At 48.1% G+C, this 22,637-nt stretch overlaps 6 protein-coding genes across 6 annotated transcripts; 2 read left to right on the top strand and 4 right to left on the bottom strand.

Moving 5' to 3' along the window:
- Nucleotides 1-154: 154 nt before the first annotated feature.
- On the bottom strand, nt 155-1,599 carry AO090020000425 (non-structural maintenance of chromosomes element 4 family protein; the record flags this gene model as incomplete). Its single annotated transcript, XM_001824694.1, has 3 exons — nt 155-339; nt 395-1,240; nt 1,290-1,599. The coding sequence occupies 3 exons, from the start codon at nt 1,597-1,599 to the stop codon at nt 155-157; spliced, it is 1,341 nt and encodes a 446-aa protein (XP_001824746.1).
- Nucleotides 1,600-2,017: 418 nt separating this feature from the next.
- Nucleotides 2,018-4,813, top strand: AO090020000426 (phosphatidylinositol 3-kinase VPS34; the record flags this gene model as incomplete). The annotated part of the gene is made up of 2 exons (XM_001824695.1): nt 2,018-2,076; nt 2,164-4,813. The coding sequence occupies 2 exons, from the start codon at nt 2,018-2,020 to the stop codon at nt 4,811-4,813; spliced, it is 2,709 nt and encodes a 902-aa protein (XP_001824747.1).
- Nucleotides 4,814-5,102: 289 nt separating this feature from the next.
- On the bottom strand, nt 5,103-9,130 carry AO090020000427 (uncharacterized protein; the record flags this gene model as incomplete). The annotated part of the gene is made up of 13 exons (XM_023238005.1): nt 5,103-5,709; nt 5,771-6,702; nt 6,739-6,807; nt 6,907-7,294; nt 7,428-7,486; nt 7,558-7,594; nt 7,722-8,004; nt 8,060-8,445; nt 8,508-8,620; nt 8,688-8,795; nt 8,850-8,899; nt 8,958-9,052; nt 9,114-9,130. 13 exons carry the CDS (start codon nt 9,128-9,130, stop codon nt 5,103-5,105), a joined length of 3,144 nt encoding a protein of 1,047 aa, XP_023092835.1.
- Nucleotides 9,131-10,297: 1,167 nt separating this feature from the next.
- On the top strand, nt 10,298-12,529 carry AO090020000428 (putative GTPase MTG1; the record flags this gene model as incomplete). Its single annotated transcript, XM_023238004.1, has 3 exons — nt 10,298-10,378; nt 11,422-11,709; nt 11,783-12,529. 3 exons carry the CDS (start codon nt 10,298-10,300, stop codon nt 12,527-12,529), a joined length of 1,116 nt encoding a protein of 371 aa, XP_023092836.1.
- Nucleotides 12,530-12,766: 237 nt separating this feature from the next.
- AO090020000429 (pre-mRNA-splicing factor ISY1) lies at nt 12,767-13,632 on the bottom strand (the record flags this gene model as incomplete). The annotated part of the gene is made up of 2 exons (XM_001824698.3): nt 12,767-13,522; nt 13,630-13,632. 2 exons carry the CDS (start codon nt 13,630-13,632, stop codon nt 12,767-12,769), a joined length of 759 nt encoding a protein of 252 aa, XP_001824750.1.
- Nucleotides 13,633-14,546: 914 nt separating this feature from the next.
- Nucleotides 14,547-21,983, bottom strand: AO090020000430 (type II myosin; the record flags this gene model as incomplete). The annotated part of the gene is made up of 5 exons (XM_001824699.1): nt 14,547-14,975; nt 15,038-21,032; nt 21,089-21,273; nt 21,334-21,477; nt 21,528-21,983. The coding sequence occupies 5 exons, from the start codon at nt 21,981-21,983 to the stop codon at nt 14,547-14,549; spliced, it is 7,209 nt and encodes a 2,402-aa protein (XP_001824751.1).
- Nucleotides 21,984-22,637: the final 654 nt, after the last annotated feature.

The raw sequence follows: 22,637 nt of genomic DNA, 5'->3' as shown, positions 1-22,637 counted from the left end.
ATAACATAAGCATAAGTTTGATTTGCAACCTCCAGAACAAGATGGGTATCATAAGTATCTACGATTAATCAAAAAGGGGAAAGATAAGGAATAACAAAAACTCAGATGCTCGGCTCCAGACTGCCGTCAGCAGAGCAATGCGGCCAGACAGCCCCTAGCTATACCAGCCGTGCCCAGTGTTCTCATGTTGCTCTTCTTCGCGATGTGGAATGATGGATTCCTCGATACCGTAGACTTCGATTAGGTCCCGCCAGGTTTCAAAGTCAAGGCTGAAAATAGCCTGATGTTTTTGAACCCCTTTCCTTTGGGCTTCGCTTGGGGCATACGGTTTCGCAGCATCTGTAACAACCAACGTTAGGTAAAGAAGTATGAATGAAGTCCAGGAGAGACCTACGTAGAGTTGGCAAATGTCGACTATCTACCTGGATACCAACAGTGCCATCCCTGACCAGGAAGCTGACGTAGAACAGATTTTCCACACTTTGTCCGAACGACCTCGGATTGATGCAGAAGTGAAACAGGGGAACACCACCATCATCCGCAACATGATGTTGAGCCATCACTTTTTGCACCATTTCATCTGTGGGTTCTTCTTCCAGTTGCGACAGTAGTCTCTCTACCATGTCTTGGCCAGCATTCTGCGTTCTTGCAAGCAGTTTGTTGATGCTTGTACACATGGTGGTAAGGTTAGACGTTTCTTGTCGATCAAGATCTTCCTCCCGAAGCTCCTGTGGTCGCACCGCTTGTGACGGATCGATACGCTCTCTAGCCCTTCGCTGTGTAATTTGTCGGGTACGCTTCTGTACCGACAATGGTCCTAGCAAGAACCCGGAAACGGAAGGCCGTGAATTGTGGCGGAAACAAGCAGATCGCCCAAGCCAGTCCCAGTTCATCGCATCTCCTTGGTCCTCATCGCTATCATTGGGGTCCGCTTGACTTCTGCCTGAAGCTTGGCCACGACGACGCTGTGTGCTCGACAGCATAGCTTGTGAGTCTTCTGGAGCCCTGCACATAAACGATATGCATTTGGAGACAAATTCGTCCACATCTATACCTGCAGATGCATCTCCCAAGACTAAATGTGCGGTCTTCTTGTATGAGAGGTCGGCGGCACTGACTAAGAGACGTGAGTCGATCGTAGCGTCTGAAGTCTGCTTAACTTCTTGGAAGTATTCGTTGGCTTTTTGAATGGTGTCCCGAATGCCATAATTGCCAGGCTGCATATACTCGCTCCTAGAATCTACACCATTGTTAAGAAATGAATAAAGTACTGTGCGGTGAGACCGTACCATGTAACTCCCGCGTCAAGTCCCTAAGTCCCTTCCTAACCCGCCTTCGTTCCTTTTCATCCTGATCTGGGTCGTAAAATTGTTTATCGCGATCCTGTTGCGATGGGGATACTTGCGACTGACTGCCGCTCTGAATATTGGACGCTCTATTTGACAAGCGCTGGCGCTTTGCATTGGCGCTGGAGGACATAGTCTGAGCCTGGCTTCTTTTTTCAACACGAGCAGAAACTTGGCGGTTCTCTTTATCGGATGAAGGTTCAGGCGATGAAGATTGACTTGAAGGCCTACGGCTGTGCGAAATGCGTGCCATGCTTAGTAGCGGGACTTCGACGAAAGTACGTCAAACACAAGACGCGACAGGGGGTGGGCCGAAACTATGACAGGCTGGTGAGACAAGGTTATAATTCACCAAAAATAATTGGGGGCGATGTCACTTAGGTAAGAAAGGCATGAGGCAATTAGACCGCTAATAATGGTCTCACCAACAACTCCATCTATCAATCATTATTGCTTTTTTGGAAGGCTGCCGCGCGCCAAACGCGTTGCGAAGAGATCACGTGAAATCAGCTGACCCCGCGTCATCCGATAAGTGCTCTAGACTCTTGCCCAATCAATAGGCCGCATTGCCATCTCCCCGGACGGAGCTCTGTTGTCCTCCTTTCACAGAGATATATGTAATGAAGGACTCCAAGAGTCAATGAGGGCTAATTCGGAATCTCCGAATCAAGATGGAGGCCTTCACATTCGCTGTCTCCACCCAGGTGGACTTTCCGATTCAGATCAAAATGTAAGTGAGGCCGCAAACCTCAAATAGCACCTTGGGCTGCTTTGTAATGGCAGACGCTGGACTTCGATTCAGCTAATCAATCGGCAGTGGCTCCTTGGAAGGGAAGCAAAAAGAGGTCCCCTTTTCTATACTCCTCAAGCGACCGGAATTGCGACACCTCGGTTCCGTGCAGAACCCCACATCCGATCTATTTGTCACAGTGCAACTATGGTCAGACTCAAAACCGCTGGGGGTGCCTTTGCAAACCTCTTATAGGACATTCAAATCTGTCCGCGCTTGGAATGAATGGCTGCAGATGCCTATGTCACTCAAGGATGCCCCATACAAGTGCCAGCTTGCGATAACCATTTGGGACCTGTCCCCATTTGGCGGTGAAGGTGCGCAGGGCCACTATGTCCCATTCGGAGGGACAACAATATCTCTGTTTGATGAAGAGGGTAAATTGAAGATGGGGAGGCAGAAGTGCAAAGTATATCGCCACAAAGCTGCTGATGGATTCTCTTCGACAACTACACCTTCAATCCCCTCAACGAAGCGACGGAAGGCCAATGCTCCCGATCCGCTGGGCCCTTCTCCCGAGGAGATAGAGTTGGAACGAGTGGAGGTGCTGATTAAGAAGCACGAAATGGGGGAAATACCACGGATCGATTGGATGGACCAGATGGTCTTTCGTCAGCTTGAGAAGCTGAAAATTAATGCTGAAGAATCCGCAAGGAAGCGCGCCATCCTTCTAAAATCGACGAAGCAGAAACACCGGGAGAAATATGGGGCTGATGGAGATGATTCGGATGAAGGGGATCTTGACGACGAGAACTTTACTCTCTACGTCGAATTCCCACGCTTTGACCACCCCGTCGTCTGGTCTGATCACGAGTATCCTCCGCCCCCGGTCTCGTCGTACCCCCAGAATGCACCTGCGAATCCTAGCTCTGCGCTGAAACCTGCACCGGAGGTTCGCTTTGGCCCCGGAATCGAAGGTGCTGATGGAGAGGGTGTGATTAGAATATACGACCCTGAAGTTGGGCAGACAGGCAATCCATGTGAGGACAAACACAGAAGACTCATCCGTAGTCACCGTACCGGCATCATGGACAGAGACCTTAAACCAAACCCAAAGATCCGGGATGAACTAAATGCCATACTGTCGTACGAGCCAACGCAAGACCTTACCGCCGAGGAAAAGGACCTTGTTTGGCGCTTCAGATACTACTTAACTCGTGAGAAGCGAGCGTTGACGAAGTTTGTTAAGTCGGTGAACTGGCGCGATGCGGGTGAATCACATCAGGCAGTGGAAATTCTCCCTAAATGGACCGAAATCGATGTTGATGATGCTTTGGAACTTCTTGGACCAACGTTTGATAACCCGGCAGTCCGTTCTTATGCAGTTGAAAGACTTCGGAAGGCCGACGATGAAGAGCTTCTCCTTTACCTCCTCCAGTTGGTACAGGCGCTAAAGTACGAGGACAATTCCAACGTTGACACTGAGGATGCTGCCCATGATTCGTCGCTGGCTAATTTCTTGATCACTCGTGCTGCAAATAATTTCAAGCTCGGAAGTTATTTCCATTGGTATCTAATGGTTGAATGCGATGACACTAGCCCCGGGACCCTATCCGCACAGCGCAGGCTCTTCGCTCGGGTAGAATATTATTTCATGGCCGATTTGGAACAAGTGCATCCTGAGCATCGGAAAACGCTGTTACGCCAGGGTGAGCTAGTTGCCGTGCTCTCAAAGATCGCCAAGGATCTCAGATTTTCGCGAGATAACCGGCTACTGAAGATTGAGAAGCTCAAAAAGTACCTGAAAGACCCTAAAAATGAGCTTGTGCACATCGACCCTCCATTGCCGCTACCCATAGATCCAGAAATATCAGTCACAGGCTGCTTTCCGGACAATTCCAACGTCTTCAAATCAACACTGTCTCCTTTACTCATCACCTTCAAGACATCGGAGGGGCAGAAGTATCCAATCCTGTTCAAAGTCGGCGATGATCTTCGCCAAGACCAGCTTGTTATACAGATAATCATCCTGATGGACCGTCTCCTGCAGAAGGAAAATTTGGATCTTAAACTGACACCCTATCGAATCCTTGCGACCAATGCTACGGCAGGCGCCGTTCAGTTCATTCCATCAGCATCCTTGTCTGCAATCTCAGCCAAGCACAGGTCAGTCCTTGCGTATCTACAAGCAAACAACCCTGATGAGAGTGAACCACTTGGTGTCCGAAAGGAGACTATGGATACCTACATAAAATCCTGTGCCGGATACTGCGTGATTACATACCTCCTCGGCGTCGGCGACAGACATCTTGAGAATCTTCTCCTCGCCCCAGATGGCCATTTCTTCCACGCCGACTTCGGTTTCATCCTAGGCCGAGACCCCAAACCGTTCGCTCCAATGATGAAGCTCTGCAAAGAAATGGTCGAAGGAATGGGCGGCACCACATCTCCGCACTACCTCCAATTCAAGCAATACTGCTTCACCGCGTACACCACGCTGCGCAAGTCGGCAAACCTGATTCTCAACCTTTTCAGTTTAATGGTCGACGCCAATATCCCCGATATCCGCGTTGAGCCGGATAAGGCGGTACTCAAGGTCAAAGAGAGGTTTCATCTTGAGATGACAGAAGAGGAGGCTATTCGTCATTTTGAACAACTCATTGGTGACAGCGTAAATGCTATATTTGGGGTGGTTATTGATCGTCTTCATGAGTTTGTTCAGGGTTGGAGAGCATGATGTATTATCAGTGGCGAGCGCTTGCTGGAGATTCTATTTGCCGCTTTGTTCGACTTTGGGATTTTGATACAGGCATTGGCGCTATTCTTTGTGTATTGGGTATGATTGATTAGGAGTCAAGGAATGGGATCGGCGCAGGTCTTGTCTACAGGAGATACCCTAGTCGACTTAGGCTGATATTCTTTTGTCAATATAACTATATATAGATCTATGATAGAAAATTCAAATGACTGAAATCTATCCCTCCCCATCATTAATCATTCAACGAACCAGCAAACCGACCTTATCATCAACACCCCTTGATCGACCGACCCAATTCCTCGTCTTGTCGCGTCCGATACTCGAGTTCCACCCACTCCTGCCCAGAGTCATTCCTATCCGCAATACCAACCTCACCAGGATGAGACGTGGATCTAGAAATCAAAGCCGGCGTCCCAGATGGCCTACATCCGGACTCATCTAACTGCGACGAAAAGATACCATCTGTCTCATTACCCAAACCGGCACGACCGGCGAGATCATCGCCACTAAACTCATCTTTCTTTGCCTCTGCATCCTCATCGTCCTCAGGAGTACCTTCTCTGCAAGCCCAGGCATCCACGAAGCGGAGGACCTCGCGCGGCCACCAGTGTTTCATTACTAGGAGGCGAAAGGGAACAAGAGCAACGATTAGAACGGGGAAGGCGGGAGCACCTCGTGTCAGGGTGACGATGAAGATAGCCACAGTGATGACAATCTGTAGGATAGTGTAAAGGTGAATGGGGATATAGGAGGGACGTGGTGGGTTGCTGTTGTCATTGTGATCTTCATCGCCAGGTTTCTTCGCAAGAGAAGATGGTAGAGACGGGAGTTCAGACGGGGGAGTAAGAAGGTAGAAGGTTCGGTATAATATAGGACTATGCTTGGATGAGCTATATTCATCCCCCATTAAAATACGTTGTGAGAGTATGCACTTACTTGACCGATAAACTCTGCTCACCCATGAACATGAATAGACCGGCAAGAACACTCGTCGGCGTTAAGCCGAGGACTTTCATGAACGGCGGGCTGACGAAAAGAAGGATAGCCCCTGCGTGCAAAAAAGAGGACCAGCGCTGTTCGTAAACGCGCTTGACTTCGTGCGTCTCAACTTTCTCTTCGCCATCTGTAATGACGGTGCGCTGTTCTCGCTCCGAATGCATTAGTGATTCGGAGTGTAGGGGAGCCTGTGGTAAGAGACCGTTGGCGGGTGGGATGCCTAGGATTCCACAGAGAGCGGTTGTTGTGCCCAACAGGATGATGTCCCATGCGAAGCCGCCGGGTTTGCGGGTGCCATATCTGTCAATTGTGCATATGATGGAGCTTACTTCGTGGTCGAAGAAGAAGAGGATGGTGATTATTATTCCTGGAACTATGGCGGCGAAGACCCATCCGACAGGTAAGGTCCAAAATTCGACGAAGAACTTGTCACGGTCTGGTGATGTGGGTTTGAAGGAGCTGCTGACGGGAAGAGTCATCTTGTCGAGGTGTGCCAATTCGCCGATATGGGGCATGCCGATAAAGATGATGATGGATATTGCGGCGGCGTACTCTGTGAGCCCCATTCGGATGTATCGATGGAATAAAGGCTTCCAACTTTCAGCTGTAGAGAGAAAGATAGCGAGGAGCATAGTTCCAACGGCACCGATTACTGCGTATAAGAAAGCGGCGAATGAGAGAGTATCATGTGCTCTTTCAAGCTCCTGAATGGCCTTATGGAAATAGATGATGCTGTTTAGGAGAGAAAAGATTTCTGTGGCGAATGTTGTCACATAGCGCATAGTCCAGTCATGAGCATTGATTATAGCTAGGATATAATGCAACCAGGCTGCATGAATCAAGGACCATGCCATGAAAGGGAGGAAAGGCACCTATTATTGTTATCAAATACTGCTGAAGTGATATACAAGTGGCGGATTTGCTTCTGCAAGGAAATACCTTAAAAACTTCGTCACACAATGCATAGATATTCTCCGCTAGTACAGAGAAAGGACCCGTGACACCAAGTATTGTCAGTGGTTGAATAGAGAATCTAAGCTGGATTAGCTTGAACAAAGTTTATTATTCTCCCGGACAGCATACAATGAGAATATAATTCCACACAGTCCCGTACTAAACACAACCTCAATCGTTCCCCAGGTCTTGCCAGTCAAGACATACAAGTCACTGGCAAAAGTAATTCCCGGGAGAAGATTCGTGAAGAATACGTATACCGCACTAGCGAAGATCAATTGGTTGAATATAGTCCAATCCGAAACATATCGGCGGCGCAAGTTAACGATATCCTGCTTCACCAATCGAAAAGGACGCAGAGGCCCACCAGCCGATACAGAGCCCCGTAAGACTCGAAACGCCTTGGGAGTGTGTTTTGAGGGGGTGATAATGGAATGTGCATCGTCTCTTTCCTCAACCTCGAACTCATGAATGCCACTTTGTTCTCGCTCATCCCGCCGTCTTGGAGGTCTGTGGCGAAGGGAAGAGGTTCGAGTAGAGCGGGGTCGAAAAGCTGAGATCAGTGACATTTATTGGTTTGAGACTGAATAGGAGATGGGCTATCGCATTTCCAGTTGGTTTATCAAGTATATTCGCAAGCGACTTGCTTTTATAATGAATACTAAGACTATGTAAAGAGTCGGTGGGGACAGTGACGTTGGACTTGAGAATTTATAGTAGCTGGATTGATACGTCAGCCAATGAGGGGTGATTTCTTGTCAACTAAAATTGACTTCATGCCAAGCAAAACCAGAATCCATATTCATATACCTATATCGCTAATACATTGCTCTTCTCCTTCTAACAAAAATACTAGCGGATGCATTATAGTCGGCAAAAAAAAAAAAAAAAAAAAAAAAAGAATGACATAGCCAGAATTAATAATTAATCACCTTACAGCTTAGCCGAGTCCAAAAGTCCCTGCTGCTGCAGCCACTCTGTCACAAAAGTATTAACCTCCGCTGGCTTCTGCCACAGAGCCCAATGCCCTGCCTCGACCTCTTTCACAGTGAGATTTGGCACGAAGGGTACCATGGCTTTGGGCATCTCAGAGTTGACCACAAGGTCAGCAAGCGCGTGAACGTAAAGCACGGGGCACTTGATTGAGATCGCCTCTTTGCCCTGGGCCAGAAGGGACTGCTCCTCTGTCCAGCTCTGCTGACGAATGCGGTAGTAGTTGCCTACGAATTCATTAGCTTTCTCTGTTCCTTATAGAATGGAACGGAATGTTCATACAAGGTCCCTGGAGCCCATTTCTCGAGTACTCCTCCACGTAATACTGCAGCTCTTCCTCACTCAGCAATCTTGTACGACCCAGCTTGCTGGCCACCTCAAAGTCGAAACCACGGGTTGAGTCCATGGCAAATTTGCCTTCAGGAGTGGCCCCGCCGTACAGGCCATTGAGGAACGCACGGATACCTTCCTTGTCCTGAGTATGGGACTCAACCACTCCTTCCGCGCTACCGAATTGCAGTTGGTACCCAACTGTGGGGACGACCTTGGCGAGATCTGCCGTATCAATGTATTTCGGCGAGGGAGGAAGATATGGGACAACGAAGAGAATGAGATGTGTGATGAAAGAAGGGTGGTAAAGAGCAAAACGGGAGGCAATCACCGAGCCCCTTACTCAGAAGATTAGATGTCTTCTCATGAAGCATTAAGCTCGGAGTAATTGAGAACATACCAGTCATGACCGGCGAGAACGATATTCTCGCAACCGAGTTGCTTTCCAAGTTCGGCCAAATCGTCGGCATGCGACTTGTAGGAATAGGCGTCGAGAGACCCAGTTGGTGCATCCTGGATGAATATGATTAACACGAGCTCAAAACCAATCATACTGCGCATCTAGTTATCCGAGACTTACTGATCGACCATATCCGATACAGTCAACAGCAACGACGCGGAAGCCAAGTTTGAGAAAGAGAGGAATCTGGTATCTCCAGCCCATGGACAAATCTGGGAAACCGTGAATCTGTAATGCACGGGTTAGTTACCAGTGGTTTCATTGGTTAAAATAATGACATACCAAGAAGACCGTGCGAGTAAAGCCGCCCTCAGGCTCGGCGAGAAGATATCCTATCCAATCAAGTTAGTGAGACCGTCTCTGGACGTCGTGGGAAGCAAGAGGCCACACCATATGTCTTGCCATTGATGGTGGCAGAGCAGCGTCGGATCCGAGGGTCGTTGACGACGTTGATTTTGTCGAGGGCAGTAGTGGAAGACATGTTGCTGTGATCGAACAATAACACACAGGATGAGGTATAGCGTGTAACAATCAGTAATGGCTCACGAGGGGTTCAGCTGCATTAAGTATTCGGATCCGCCTTCGCGGGCTCCATGGGACGGTACCCATCATTTGCACAACAACCATCGTTTCAAGAGTGGATCTACTATGATCTGAGCCTTCTTCCTTTGCAGTGAATTATGTTTATGTGATCTTATGTGCTCTGTTAAAAAGTGGGGCATTGCGGCGAAGTGGATCATCGCAGTAGATATCATGATTAGTGATGTGAATATCTCCGAGATCAACTCCGTAACAGACTCTCAGATAATGATTTGAAACGAGTAACTGGGGATCAATATTGTATTCCTAGGTCCGGAGGAATTAGCCCTACCCCTTTAGTGTCCAGTGGTAACAAGAGGGGCTAGCAGGGATTGATGTCCAGTTGGGGTAAAGAATGAGCCGAGGTATTTTCCTGAACCCGTTAAAAAAACGCTTTCCGAGTGGTCTCAGTAACTTCAGCCTAGGCAACGAACTTTTCCCGAGCAGTACTTATACTCTTCTCATATTACTGGAAAAGCGTCCGTACTATATGTGCATAAATTTATGCCTTGTAGCTGTCACACCTACCACGCAAAAAGAACAAAATAAAGAGTATACCAAGTGAAGACCTCAGACAAGCCAGACTCATCAGTCCTACCTGCTCGCCAAAGCTGCTTTTTGGGCTTGTTATAGATGGCTAACCCGCATACTAAAGGTTCTGGTAAGTTGTTGAGTCAGGTATGTGTCATTCTGGGAGTTGGGTAGAGAAAAGCATCACGATATTGACTCTAGATACGAGTCGAAACTTGCACTGAGGCTACACCGAACCATTCTATATACAGATACCATGAAACGGATTATCTGTTTGAAGTCAGAGCTATATACCCTTTAATCTGATGCTACATTTCACTCATATAATAACACGAATAACATCAAAGTATAGCAGACCTTCACTCCGGCTTAGCCTTTCTTGTGTTAAAGACCCAAACATAGACAAATGGGTAAAGGGTTTCCGGAATGAGAGTCAATACAATGGTGCAAATACTCCAAGTTGACCCCACATACGCCCAGTTTTGTGGAACGTTTAGATAGCGCCAGAAAAAGACGCCATATGCCGTGAAGCATCCCAGATATCGAGTAACCCTAAGGTCTTCAGCCAAAGATCTCTGCGTTACCATGTTCAAGAAGGGTACGTACCACATTTCAAGGGAATGGCCGCTCGTATCATGGTTCTTCCACAAGCTATACAGGCACAGCCAACCTATGGGAAATTGCAGAATGATACCGGTCCAGTACGCCGTGATCTGCTCTCGTTCATCGGGGTAAACCTTGGCCAACCACCGGAGGAACAATACCCCTGCTAAAACGCCACAAATCATATTCCGGTAAAGCCGCTTTCTTTGGTCCAGACTGTGGGCATGCTGAATAGCGACTGCTGTGAAACCGAGGTCGAATTCGAACCAAACCAGAAAAGCCAGCTTCTCGAACCATGTAGACGTTGTGGTAAACGCATAGTATATCTCATATGCCATGGTCAAGCAGCTATGGCATCGCTTTAGGATACATACTCTCACATCTATGATAGTTTGTGACTTACAGGTATTGTATGCCCCCGTAGCTGGCTCCAGGATATGTCTTGTCTCTGTATGTTCGGAGCATGCAAAAGAAATAGCACATAGCGTACAGAACGCCACATGCCACGATAAGTCCATCCTGGATGAAGAGATAACTTTCCGGAGGATTATGTTGGAGGTCAGCGGGTTGAACGATAAGATGCCCAACCTGATGGGCTAGCTTAAAATCTGACATTACGAGAAGAGGCTGATGGTCTTAAAACTCGACGATGCTAAAGTTCACTACAAGGATAAGGAGATCTATGTTAAGGTTTGACAACGTGAGTGACATCAACGTTTAGATATACTTTTTTCCCATATCTGTGTGGAGCGCAAACGTGGAATGACGTCAACTCCACATCTTTTTGGACCAGTTGGATGGTTCCGGATAGTTTGTTCGGACAACTAGGGAACACCCTATCTTACGTGGATTCAGTGTATTTGATGGTTACCTTGGCCTAATATGGAGCACTACCCCTCTAGCTTCGGATAGATACCTGAGGCATGCTGTTCGAGTCAGCTCAGTGACCAATCATGTTACAGGAACTAAATATGGTAAGGTAAGTAGTACCGCCCCCCTCACCGCCCGTTCCTTCCAGACATATTGCCGGGAATGATATCAAACTGTCTTGTTTCTCTCGACGGTTTCTATTTGGCAATTGACCCTCAATAATGTGTGAAAAAACAGCTTGTACACAATCAAATCGCCCAACCGCTAACAGAATCTACCAGACTATTGTAGCATGGCAGCCAAGTTCATTCCCCGACAGACCTTCCCCAGTTATACGTCCATTCCAAGGTCGTATTTCCTGGGCCATCACCGGGCAGGTCTGAAAAAGATGCAGAATATGCTCTCTTCCATTGACTACGTCGTTGAGTGTCGCGATTATAGAGTACCAGTTACATCTATCAATCCCATGTTTGAAGAAGCCTTGGGGAAAACCAGACGATTAATAGTATATACAAAGAGGGATCTAGGTGCGGAATCGGGGTCATCAGCCCAACAACAGGTAAATTGAAATCCCAAATGGCTCAGCTTTACTCCACATAGAGTTATACTTATATCGCCGCTCCTTCTTATAGGCAGAGAAAAGAATTAGAAATTTCGATAAAAATAGCGCCGTGTTTTTTGTTAGTTCCTCGTCCCGCCCGGATGTGAGTTCTATATTGAAGCATTTACGAAATGATGCCGAAGGACCCGACAAGCTCGTGGGGTGTCGAGTGATGGTTGTCGGGATGCCAAACGTCGGCAAGTCGACGTTAATCAATAATCTGCGAAATCAGGGTGTTCACAAAGCCAAGGCTGTGCAGACAGGCGGCCAACCTGGCATTACGAGGAAAATCGGAACTCCCGTCAAGATCATCGAGAGAGAGAACGGCTCTCATGTTTACGTGCTAGATACGCCCGGTGTCTTCATGCCATATGTTCCAGATGCAGAAAATATGCTGAAACTGGCACTCTGTGGTTGCGTCAAGGACTCTGTGATCTCACCCGTCACATTAGCAGACTATCTGTTATACCATATAAATTTGCATGATACCCAAGTATATGAGCGTTGGTCCCCGCCAACAAATGAAATTATGCCTCTTCTAAACGATTTCGCCCGCCATACCGGACTCCTTGCTAAGGGTGGTATCCCGAACACTGACCTTGCGGCGTTGCATTTTATCCAAAAATGGCGCGCAGGTGGCTTGGGGAAGTTCATCCTGGATGACCTGCAAGCAGAGGAACGTCATCGTCAAGAAGGCACGAAGGATGCGGTGGGCACCAGCATGTCCCAAGCGCGCAAGGCCGAAAGAATGGCAAGGAAACAGCCACAGAGACTGTAAATAGAATAATAAGTATGTCCATTGTACAATAGAATGAATCTTGTTGGTATCATCAGTTGAGCTTTTTTGCTTCTCCTCAAAATGCGTAAAAGAAAAGCCAGGGATCCGAAAGTGGAGCATATACGCGTATGATAAACACAATGTGAAATGACACCCATGACGCCGTATGAAATAGAAAGCTTGAACATAAAAAAATGTTGAGGACGCCCGTACACCAGTCCATGCACACCATCCATCTCAAGTGATCTTCTCCAACAGCCTTCTCCTCCGACGGTCAACAAGCTCCTCCTGTACTTCTTCCAGAGTCGGCAATCGCCATTCCACGCCGTCACCAGCGTCACCAGGCAATGGCTCCCATCCGTCCTCAACGTCGTCTTCCTTCTTTTCACGCAGACGCTCAACAGCCTCCTTCTCCTTCTGCTTCTCATAGGCTAGCAGCGTACCATCCTCTTCATCCAGCCCATAGCCGAAATAGTTCGCATCGACCTTCCTCGTCGCGATATCCCCACCTCGACCGCGACTCTCTTCCCCCTCCTCTTCCGCAGGCTTACGACCACGTCGAGCCGCAGCCTCAAACATCTCCTTAACACCAGGTAACTCCCTAGCGCGTCCAAAATATCGATAACCCTTCCCACCACCGGGAATCTCCCTCCCCTCATCATCATACACCCGCCCGGAACCACGCATATAATTCGGACCGCCCAGATTCCGAATCTGCATCTCCCAGATCCACTTCTCGCGCATCAGCTTGTTGATCTCATCGTTCAGGTCCCGGATCTGATAATCGCTCAAACTCGGCTCTTGGATGCGGGACACCTTGCGCGAAATCTCCTTGAGGACCTGCCCACGCCATTTTTCACACATGGGGATCGAGTCCACCGACGTGATCGCCTTGGGACGCCGGGTGCGACCCATGTCGATGATTCCGAGATCCGCGGCCTGCTGCGCCCGGAAGCGGAACAGCATCGACTGGGCTTTTTCGCTGTTTCGCGCCTGTTGTAGGGTAAAGCTTGATTAGCGGGTGGGTGGAACTTTACATGGGCGCATCTTGGGAAACGCTGGGGCTTGCTTGCTGGTGTTAGGGGGAATAGAAAACTTACCATGGTGAATAGCTGCGCGAGTCGATCTCAATGCAAATCTGGAGGGGACAAGAGATGGGGGTGGAAGAAATATGCCCTCATGTCATGGCAAAGTAACTTGATCCGAGCTTAGGTGGGCTCGGGAAACGTTTGGTTCAAGCGAGCGCTAGCCGGTAGTGATTTAGGCGCGCGGCTAAAGTACCAGTTATCAGCCAATTATGTTGGGTTTTGGTGAATAAACTTACTGCAAGTTCATTATTTGTAGGGAGACCTAGGGAATGCCGACAGAAAATATCAGGACTTTGGAGACCCTTACGCCAATGGGTTGGCTGCCTGTAGAGTAATCGTCATGATATATCTTAACTAGTGAGTCTCCTATGCTCATACCCATCTTTTTATATATTTCCATCCTTTCAGAGTCATCAGTATGCGCGAGGTTGTTTAGAGCTTACGGACAAAGTCTAACACGTCAAGTTGCTTTTTATTCGATTTCAAGACAAAGAAACTGCGAAATCCGAAGCAATGTGATCTTTCGACGCCCAAGAGAGTATAGGCATATTCTAGTAGTGTTTCCTCACCATATGTGGGCTTAAGGTTAATAGGGGATGATGGCTACACAAGATCCCAGTTCGTGTAAACAATCTTCTGTGGAATTGCTCGATATATTAGTAACTGAACCAATTTAAATGCAGATCGTTGTATCATTTAAAAAACTTCATATAACAGATATACCACCAAAGGAAAAGGACAAAATATGAGACAAAACATGGGCGCAAAAAAGCAAAAAGATCAACTGGTTCTTCACAATAACACCGCGTAGCCATGCAGCATAGACATCTCGTCATTGTCATTATCCATAGCCCAGGTCCAGTATTAGAAACCTGACTCCTCAGTTGCGGCTGTGCTCAGCAGGGTCAACCCGCTCGATTATTATATTTTTATAAAAAGCCTTTGGTGTTGCTGGGCATCCTCTGTGGTATGTCGCTTGAGGAAAACCCATTGCTACCCCTTCTGCTTCCAACGTCACTGAAAGTGACATGGCCGCGTCCTCTCTCGAGTCGCAGAGCTCTCCAACCCTGTAACTCGCGCTCTAGTCGTAATGACTTTTCCTTTTCTTCTCGAAGCTCGCGCTCAGCCCGACGCACCTGCAGTTGTGTATCTGTATCATTGTGCTGGAGCTCCTCGATGTTTCGAAGCAAACGATCGATCTTATCACGGGCCTTGTTGACGTCATCCGTGAGTTGTGCGTTGATTTTCTCCCTTCGCTCAATTTGGGACTGGAGGTCTTTGACAGTACGGTCAACATTCCGTAAAGAGCGTTGCTCTGAGCTATGTTTAGCCTCCTGCTCCTCAAGATGGGCCTCCAACTGCAAACACAGTTCGTTAGCATACGGTCAGTATTCCACAGCAACAAGGATGGTGAACCTACATCTTTGATCCTCTTATGCAGGAATTTTACATCCTGACTGCCCGAAGAATAGCTCTTTGTTTCCAGATCCACGCAGCGCAGCTGTGACTCTTTCAATTGTTTCTCCAAAGTAGCTTTATCCTTGAAGAGCTGGGCGTTGGCTTCTCTTTCTGCAGTGATTTCCTTTTGTATTTCAGTCACAAGAGCATCCGCTCGCCTCATTTTTCCAACAGCAGCTGCAGAGACATCTTCTTGCTGAGCAAGCTTAGATTTGAGCTCAAGGAGTTCGCGATTCATACTGGCCGCGTTGCGCATTGATGGACTTTCTCCTTTGGCAAGTTCTTCCAGCCTCTCCCCAGCTTCAGTCAAACGGACTTCCAACATTTTCTTCTCCTTGAGCAGCATATCTCGCTCTGCAGTCACGTCGTCGACTGAGGTACGCAAGTCCCTGACCTGCGACAAAAGGGTGACGACCCGGCTTTGAGCTTCATTGTGAGCGTTGACAGCCTCGTCGCGAGAGGTTGTTACGTCCTGGAGCATGACCTCCATTCGGGACTTTTCTTTAGCCCATGTCGAGCTGTTCAGTACCTCATTGTCCCATTTACTGCGGAGATCCTCAAGCTCTTCTCGAAGTCGAGAGTTTTCGCCGCGAACCTTGAGAATCTTCTCCCGCTCCATCTCGAGTTCATTATTTAGGGTAGAAAATTCCCTTTGGTATTTTTGTCGCGTCTGCTCCATTGAAGTCTCTTTATCTTCGATATCAATGGCGCGTTGATTCCTGTAGTCCTCAAGCTCATTCTGGAGACGCTGCTTAGACTGTAGTGCACCTTCTAGCTCTGCTGCCTGATCCTCCATTCTTGCCTCCAAAGCTTGTGTTTGTCTCTGCAAATCTTCCACAAGGCTGTCCATCTCTTTGCGCTCTGACATTATCCGTGCGCAGGTGTCCTCCGCCTCCTGGGCTTGGGCTTTAGCAAATTGCTCCGCCCGAGTAGCCTTAAGAACGGTAACCTCTGCTTGCTCAAGTTTGCTGAAGTATTCATCAGCACGAGTTTTATAAAGGCTTTGGCTTGCAGCAAGGTCGGCAGACTTCGATGTCTCCGCGTCTAGCCGTATTTGTAAATCGGCGAACTCTTGGAGAAGCTGGTTTCGGCTTGCAGCGTCCTGGTCTTTAGCGAGCTGCAGCTCTTGGGCCTCAGACCGCGAATCGCGAAGTTCAACTTCCAGGGTAGCTTTCGATCGCTTGAGCTTTTCCAATTGGGCTTTCATGTCGCTAAATTCAGCAATAGCTTCGTTATGCACCTTAAGCAATGATCGTCTGGATTGTTCCTGGGAATTGATCAAGTCATAAAGCTCCTCGTGTGATTTGGCTTGCACATCCCGCAAGGAGAGGTCACCCAAGTGGATGCTTCGCTCAAGTGCAGAAACCTTCTTGGCAGAATCATCAAGCTGATCATGCAAGCGGCCATTTTCGCGCTCTAAGAGTTGCATTCTCCTGACAGAAGGGCTCTCATCTTGCCGCATGTCTCCAAGAGGATTTGCGAGCTGAATCTGGCTTTGGAGGTGTTTGTTCTGCATTTCACTCATCTGAAGTTTATTCTGAAGCTCTTCGAGTTCGGCCGCCATATCCATCCGTTTTTGATAACCCACAGTGTCCACTGTACGATCAGATCGGGCCGAGTCGTTGGCATTCTCATTGAAGTTAAACCTTCGGTTAGGTGTCGTCGGCGTATTGTACTTCTTCGCAATCCCGTTTTCAGAATCCTTCCTCAGATGCGTTGGTGTACGGTTTCCAGCAACCTGGTTCTGGTCAATCTCTTCCAGGAGCGCACGCTTGGACGAAGAGTAGCGGGCATCAAGCTCCCTCATCTCATCGCCATGTCGACGTCGCATTTCTGCAAGTTGGCTTTCTGCTCTGTTATACTTCTCCTCAGTCACTTGCAACTGAGCCCGCGTGGTATCTAGCAACTGAGCCAAGTCTACCTTCTGCGACAGGTCCGGCTGTACTTCCTCCCAGGATTCTGGAGACCGATCGGAGTCAGGGTCGACAGCCTTATGAAGCAGCATCAATTGACGATGAAGGCCCTCAATCTCTTTATTTGCAGTGTCAAGAGAAGTCTGAAGTTTGCGCGTGTTTGCTTGAGCTTGGGTCCGCAGCTGTCTCTCCGTTTCTAGGTTCCTGTTGGCTTCAGCAAGCTGAAGGTTGGCTGTGGATGCTGCCTTCTCAGCATTCCTACAGGCTTTGCGCTCCCTATTTGCTTCATGATTTAAGTCTTCCAAGCTCAACGAAAGTTTTTCTTTCTGTTTCTCCAGCGATGTAATCGTAATTTGAAGATCCCCTAGCTGGCGGCTCAGCTTCTTACTATCCTCCTCTAGTTTTGCTTTCTCTCTTTGGAGAGTTGTAACCCGGAGACGTGAGTTTTCGCTCGCCTTCGAGTTGGATCTAGCAATATCGAGATTCTTTTGTTGGATCTTGGTTAACAACGCCCGGTTGTCGTTTTCCGATGCAGTGAGTCGGCCCTTAAGAGTTACTAATTCGCGCTCCAGTCGTTCCTTGTGTTGGTCATGGCGAATGCGGAAGTTGTCAGATTCAGCGATCGCGTTAGTTAACTCCTGCACCCTGATTGAAAGCCGCTCTCTCTCTGCCTCGATCTCATCTACCTGACGCGACTTCTCGTCGAGGTCCTTTCGCACACTATCCAGTCGTTCGTTGGCCTGGTTTTTGATGTTTCGTTCAATCTCAGCTTCCGCATTCAGACGAGCATTTTCTACGCTAGTGAAGCGATCTCGTAGCTTGATTAGCTCAGTCTGAAGCTCTTTCCGCGATTGCTCGGCAGCGAGACGGGCCTCGGTGGCACGGCGGAGTGTATCTTGCTGGATGTACATCTCCTTTTCGATGATTATCTTTGAATCATTGAGGGATGTGTACTTATCACGTAACTCAGTAAGATTGTGCTCCGCAAGCATCTGAACATCATCTCTTGATTGACGCTCTCGACTGAGGTCCGCTTGTGCCTGGAACAACTGTTCCTTCAGGTCATGGATCTGCTGCTCCAAAAGCTTCCGGCTCTCCACAGCTTCTGCATCCTCAGAGATCTTTTCGTCGAGGAGCTTTTTGACATCAGTGAGCTCTCTCTCTAGATGGGCCTTTTCTGATCTCATAGCGTCCGTCTCTGCTTGGAGCTCTCGTAGACGTTTTTGCATGTTGTCGTGGCGAGTCGAAAGAGATGTCCTCTCGGTTTCTAATTGCTGCTTATCCTCCTCATGTCTTCTTACATCGTTTCGCAGAACAGCCATCTCACTCTCTTTGCGTCTGAGCATCTCCTCATATCCTGTAGAAGTTACAGAGAGATCAGAAATCTGCTGGCGGATCGAGCGGTTCTCGTCGATCAAGTCCTTAACTTGCTTTTTCGACTGATCCAGCTCTTTGGATGTGTTAGCTAGCTTAATATCAAGGTCCTGATCCACTTTCAATAGCTTGGCTTCCAACTCTTGAACCTTCCGGTCTTTCAAGGTGAGGTGGCTCTGTAGCATTTTCAACTCTTGGTCTAGTTCTTTGATGTTGCCATCTTTCTGGGCAGAAATCTGTTCGGCCTCTAACAATCTACGGTCAATTTCTTCAAGATGTGCCTGCATCTCATGTTTCTCGGCTTCAAAACGTTGTATGATCTCCCCAGCTTGCTCCAGTTGTGTTATTCGTGTGTGGAGCTCCTCATCGCATCTCTTTTTTGCTGCGATCAGTTCGTCTAATTGGTCCTCAAGGCTTTCCTGGTCCGCAATCGCACCAGCTAATTTTTCGCTCAGCTCAACTTCTCGCATCTGAAGTCTCTTGAATATCTCCTCCTTGTCCAGAGCTAGAGCTCTTTCGCTCTCCAGAGTTTGTTGGATCTTTTGGATCTCTATCTCTGTGCGGCGCCTTTCTTCGTCCAGCTTTTGGCGGTCTGCAAGGTCCTGCTTGGCTTTTGTTTCCAACTGTTGGATTTTTTCATCTCTCTTTTTGACTTCGTTAGCCGTCCGTGTTTCTCCAAGCAGGGGTTTCATTCGAGAAAACAACCGCCACCAAGGATTTGCTTTCAGTTTGAGATAGACCCCAAAGTTTTGCTGGATGATCCGAGTTGCCTCAGCTCGATACAGGCGTTTGTTAGAGATACGACGCTGCACGAAACCTCGAGCCATTGACTGGAAACGTGTCATGATGGAACGAATAAGTTCGTCTCGTTTCTCTTCTAACTCAGCTAGCACACCGGCCCGGAAGAATACCTTCGTTCGGCCGACGCGGTACCAGGTTGGATCCAGGCCTAATTTGTCCAACATCATTTGAGCAATGCTTTGTCCATCCAAGTAACCTTTGGACACATTGCGGCAGAGCACTTCATATCGCTGACGGAACTCGGCAAATGACAGCCGGTTGGGGAACCCCGTACGAGCAATTCTGATTCCCTCCAATACACCATTACATCGTAGCTGATCTAGAACAAGGGGGGCGTTGAACATCTTCGGCCTCTTCTTGTGATTGGGAATGATGCATCGAACGAAATGAGGATGAGTCGAGTTCAGCGAAGACATCAAACTTGACAACTGCTCCTTGTGCCTCTGAGCAACTGTACGGAATAGTCCCTTTTTAACCCGGCTCTTAGAGTAATCGGCCTCGTCATCCGGGTCTCCGCAGTCCGAAAACAAGTTCGCAACGTGCCTATCTGTCGAAGCTGCGAGCAGACGGGTCACGTTGTCATTCAGTGGGTCTTTGTTCTTTTCAAGCCAACCATTGGTATCGTACTCTACCTCAGAGGCATAGTGAGTGAGGATGAATCCCTGGCTCAACCGGGAGGCACGATACTTGGGAGACTTGCGGTCCCAGAGCGAATGTAGCTTTTCCGTGAAGGATTTGTCAGTTGCTTTTGGCATGACACAATCCTCGTCCAAGCACGAGAAAATACCAATTGGGTTAGTTAGCTCAATCAGATCAATTGTCGGCTGCAAATCTTTCCCGAAGTCAATGAATTGCCATTCTATCTGCTCCTTCGCATACTCCTCCTGCTCCAAGACAAACATGTGGTGATTAAAGAACTGCTGCAGCTTCTCGTTGGTATAGTTGATACACAGCTGTTCAAAACTATTGTTCTGAAATATCTCGAACCCTGCTATATCAAGGACGCCGATAAAATAACTGTCATCGCTAGTGGTGGCACTGCGATCTAGCCGTTGGTTGATACGATTGACAAGATTTCCGAAAGAGCGTTCGTATATTCCCTTTGCAAGAGCATCAAGGGCAAGTCGGACCTGTTCTGGCGTTTGGACCTTCTCCACCCATTCGCGACCCGCCTTCACTCTTGGATGAAGTAAGCCTTTCACAAAAGGCTTCGAAGGTATTCCCAGCAACTGACAGGCCTTTTCCACGCTTCTCAGTGCATCAGGCCCCAAGGCCGCCTGATCAGCACGCAGGCTCTCCTTGACAATGGCCACATTTCCTAGGTGAAGAACGGCCGAGATCGTGCGAAGGATATGCATCTGCTCGTCTTCTGAGAAATCCATAATATGAAATGCCTCAAGCAACGCATTCCATTCTTCATCATCTGATACTCCGATAATGCTGTCGTTTCCATCTCTTGTATACGCGAAGTCACCAATCCCAAGACCAGATAGCAGCAAGCTTTCTCTTAAGGCTGGATCTGCACCCCGCAATAATTGGTAAAAGATGTGGTAGTTTCGCTCCTGAGAGTTAGGCTTCACGACGCGGGACTTTTCCAAAAGGTACCAGTCAATCCATGCGCCAGAGATCTGACCTGAACGGGTGAATTCGATTCGAATAAATTTGCCGAAGCGGGAAGAATTGTTGTTTCTCACTGTCTGGGCATTACCGAAAGCTTCAAGTATTGGATTTGCCCGTAATATTTGTTGAGACAGAATAGACAATTGCTTGGTCCCCGAGCGAGCATGTGGTGTATCAGACGTTGCGACTGCTGCAAGGTATTGGATAACTTTTTTGGTATTCTCTGTCTTGCCAGCTCCAGATTCTCCTCTTCACTTGCATGTCAGCATGGATCCTGGGCTCGCCTAATTGGCTGAGAAACATACGTTACAAGAATACTCTGGTTCTCGCCCTCTTCCACCAGGTTTCGAAATGCCTCGTCTGCCATTGCGAAAATATGGGGTCGAGTTTCCTCTCTGCTCCGTCCTTTGTACATTTTCACATATTCGTTGGAGTAGATCGGTAACGGGCAATAAGGATTTACTGTGACAAGGAAAAGTCCGGAATAGGTCTAAGAGTCAAAAGGTCAGCTTGTTTCGTCTGTGGAACTCCTGAAATAGACAATACTGACATATATCATATCAGCTTGGTATCTAGTGTGCAGGTTATGCACCACTGAACCTTCGTTCAGGTGAGTAAGCTCGGCCATATCGTCCGCTTTGTCGAATTTCGCCGGGTTGACCTTGTCAATTTGATCCGCATCTACCTCGCGTTGCTGATAATCTGTAAGCAACCACGACATCACTCTAATGATAGTGTTCATACCTCGCCATCGTCACTCTGTACAAGAAGCTTTCCATTGGCTCTTTCTTCCAGTATAAGTCCTCGTATAAATGCCTTTTCAGGATCACGTAGCCAGACGTATTTATTCCCGGAAAAGTCATTATCACCTTCAAGCCCGCGGATTTGGTCTGCTCCACGTTGAAGTTCCTCCGACTTGATGAACTCCGGTGCGAATGTCCCTGATGTGACATCATTCCGCAAAGAATTAGACCTTTGACGACTAGTGATGCGAGAGAATGGGGCTTGGGTGGATTGTGCCAGAGAGGAGGAATTTCGGAAGTGACCTCTCGCCTCTTCGAATTTACTCGATTGTGTTATAAGCGCTGACTTTGGACGTGCAGCTCTGGGCGCAGGAGATGGCGAGGGTGATGGGGATGGAGATGCACGGCTGAACGGGTTCGCACGCTTTGGCGAGCCATTTAACTGTGATGGAAGCATATCGTCGTTAATTCAATAGGTCATCATTCAAGTGTTTAGTCAAAGTCGTATAACAAGATGTTTAGGCCATAAGAAGCTCAATGTGCGAGCTAAAGGAAATCACGAATCACAGCATTAAAATCAGTCAAAGAACAAGTCGAAAGTCTGGCTTGTTGACAGAACCTTAAGGTAAAGAGGTAATAAGCAAGCTGCAGCAAAGCCGCAAGTGGTCCCTGGATACAGACAGGACTAGGTCACTGACCACTTGCTCCATGCACGATTGGGCCCGCATGTTTGTTTACATCCTGCGTTCCTTAGGCTCCCGATGCCGATCACAAACTAATCCCGATCTGTATATTCACCTCACGTGATAATCTACGGCACGAAACTTGACCTCTCTTTGGATTTGGAGCTGCACATCGATCACCTCCCCCTAACGTCTTGCTTCCTGCAGTCTTCTGTCGTTTTAGCTGCGACGCATGCTTCGCTCTCCTTCTCATCTCGCCTCACTTTTGAAGGTTTCATTTATACCTTGTGTACAGTCTTTTCTGTAAAGAATTGTTTAAATATTGTCAGGTCGCGACCTCACTTCCACCTTCCTGATTTAAAGAATTCTGCTCATCGCAACTTGATGATGTGTGACGCCGAAAGTCGCGACAACTAATCTGCTACTCA

The sequence above is a fragment of the Aspergillus oryzae genome, chromosome 6 (genome assembly GCF_000184455.2).
Source record: "Aspergillus oryzae RIB40 DNA, chromosome 6".
NCBI classification, from domain to species: Eukaryota; Fungi; Ascomycota; class Eurotiomycetes; order Eurotiales; family Aspergillaceae; genus Aspergillus; species Aspergillus oryzae.
This window is presented reverse-complemented; position numbering and strand designations above follow the sequence as displayed.